The sequence below is a fragment of the Penaeus chinensis genome, chromosome 9, assembly GCF_019202785.1.
Source record: "Penaeus chinensis breed Huanghai No. 1 chromosome 9, ASM1920278v2, whole genome shotgun sequence".
NCBI classification, from domain to species: Eukaryota; Metazoa; Arthropoda; class Malacostraca; order Decapoda; family Penaeidae; genus Penaeus; species Penaeus chinensis.
In genome coordinates this window covers 17,275,353-17,277,852 of record NC_061827.1, presented here as the reverse complement: position 1 = coordinate 17,277,852, position 2,500 = coordinate 17,275,353, and the positions used below count along the sequence as shown (strand labels likewise).

The 2,500-nt window shown below is 35.7% G+C and overlaps 1 protein-coding gene across 1 annotated transcript in view; it reads left to right on the top strand.

Moving 5' to 3' along the window:
- LOC125028992 (cysteine and histidine-rich domain-containing protein 1-like) overlaps positions 1-1,921 on the top strand; it is an 8,026-nt gene extending 6,105 nt beyond the window's left edge. Inside the window, exon 5 of the mRNA XM_047618684.1 lies at positions 1,703-1,921. Coding sequence (XP_047474640.1) covers positions 1,703-1,882 — 180 coding nt within the window. The 3' untranslated portion in view covers positions 1,883-1,921. The remainder of the gene's footprint in view (positions 1-1,702) is intronic.
- Positions 1,922-2,500: the final 579 nt, after the last annotated feature.

Here is a 2,500-nt window from a genome sequence, read left to right as displayed (position 1 = left end):
CTCCAGAAAAAATATATTTTGTTGCCTTATATAGTATCTATTTGTAGGTTTCTCCTCTTAAAATATTATTTTGTATTTAAGTTGTCACATTCTGCAATCTAAGACAATTTCAAGAAAGTAAATAAAGGAAAATACAGAGAAGAGGATTTGTAGATTGTAAAGTCACTATCTTAGCTAATACCTTTAATGTTCAAACTTTGCGTTGAAGGGTTGAGGAAAATTGAAAATAGTATTCTAAAATCCCAGGGAAAGGGATCCAGAACCATTTGATTTTTAACTTCTTTACCAATATCACTTCCTGAACACAAGTCAGCCAGTGATCACTTGTTTAAACTATTCATGTGATCATGTGATATAAACATTCATCTAAATCATACTGATATTCATCCTTCTTTTTTTCCCAATAGTTTTCACTTGTCTGCAGATCTCTATCATGTGTCATTATCATGTTATCTTTCTTGTCACTTTCTGACATTTTGCAGTGTAAATTGGTGTTTAATCTAATGTGGTTTAGGCTGTATTTTTCCCATTCACTTCAGTGTTGGATAATCAACAAACAAATTTGCATGTTGAATACTTAGGCTCATACAGACCATGTGGCTGCAATAATGGACTGATACAATCACCGACATGTACCTACATGGCATGGCATGTAGGTACATGCCACCTCGTGGCTAAAGGTTAGATATTTCATCACAAACACTGAACTTGAGGGTAAATATATATGATAAATAATGGCAAGACCCCAGGTCTATATTGATTGTACAGTCATGTGTTGTTGCTGTGCTGTAGTCAGGGACAGTACAAGACAATCGTACTGTGACTCATGTCATAAATAAAATGACATGATTCAGAGGAGAAAGTATTATTTATACAATATACATCTAACTTCATTTTGTTATTCTTTAATATGAAATGATTGGAAGGTTAGTTACCTGTAGTAAAATAATCATATGATCTATTATTCATCTACAAAGTAATTTTGCCATCAGGTTATCAATGTAGAAAACTTAGATAACCACAATGCACTACTAGCTTTATAGAATGTCTTAGTCAAGTTGCAGAGTGTTTCAGCATTTTAGATGTTTTCTTTTTAAACATATGGGACAAAATCTGGGCATTAGGTTTACTTAATTAACTCTCCTGGGTGTATTACTTGTATGCCCAGCCTATATGAGCACTCATGTGTAGTGCTAAGACTTCTTGCCTCTCCCTTGGAATGTTATTAACTCTTGCATATACTCCATATCATCTTGCTAGGTAACATTAAATAAGATTTGGTTACTTGTGTCATTTAAAAAATATTTTCGGATCATCCAATTTCTGTAATACTTTCTGTGCCGTGGGTCACCGTGGGTAGGAATAGGATCCTGATCATGTAAAAAGTGACCTCCCTGAAGCTGGTGCTCTTCCAGCCATGGCTTGTGGACGTTACATTTTACACTTGTTTACCAGTGGAAATTATGTGAAAGCCCCTTCCTAAATGGCCATTTCTTCCAAGAGCTTTGTACACTTGGGGTGAGTCATTCCTGTCACCTGGCTCTCAGCCAAATTTTTCATGAAGTGATGGTCATAACACCCAGATCCTGTGAGTTTATATTTCTCTGGGTAAGTGTTTCAGTAAAAGTACATACAGTTTTGCTATGTTAATAAGAGAAGTTTTAAGAATTATATTTTTTTAACAGTGGTTTTGGGTTTTCAGGAGTATGAAGGTGAGCATAGCAACTTAGAATTGTGCAAGTACCACCCTGGAGTTCCTGTATTCCATGAGGGCCTTAAGTATTGGAGCTGTTGTAAAAAGAAGTCCACAGATTTTTCTGAGTTCCTGGAACAGGTTGGCTGCACCACTGGCCACCACTGTTGGGTCAAAACAGTAAGTTAGCATATTGTCTCTCTTGCAATTCATTTCTGACCTATTTTCCAGTGTTCATATTTGTCATTTGATTTGCTTTATCCAGATGGTAATATACTATTTTCCTTGCACAGACTCCATATCACCTCTCTAGGTAGTCCATAACTCTGTGCAAGAATATTAACAATAAGTAACTTTTGTTATTTGTCTTTTTAATATTCAATTTTCTGTAGTACAAACTGTGCCACTGGCCACAATGGCTAGGAATAGGATGCTTAGCATGGAAATGGTGTCCTCCTTGGAGCTGACACTCTTCCAGTCATATTCATGGACACTACATTCCACACTCATTTATTGATGGAAACAATGCAAAAAGACCCTTTCTAAAGGCCAAATGAGTCTAATCACCAAGAGGTTTTTGCTCTCATGACCAAATTTTCCCATGATAGTATTTTCATGTCACCTGGCTCTCAAGCCAAAATTTTCATGACATGATGGTCATATCATGAGGATTATAGGGGATAATTTTCTTTATACCTTGATGGTTCCATAGTTACCAAAGTGTCAGTTTACTAGACCTAGTTAATCTTGCATTTTTACCCTATTATATACATTTCTAGAAAAAAATATGTTGCTATCACCATTGTC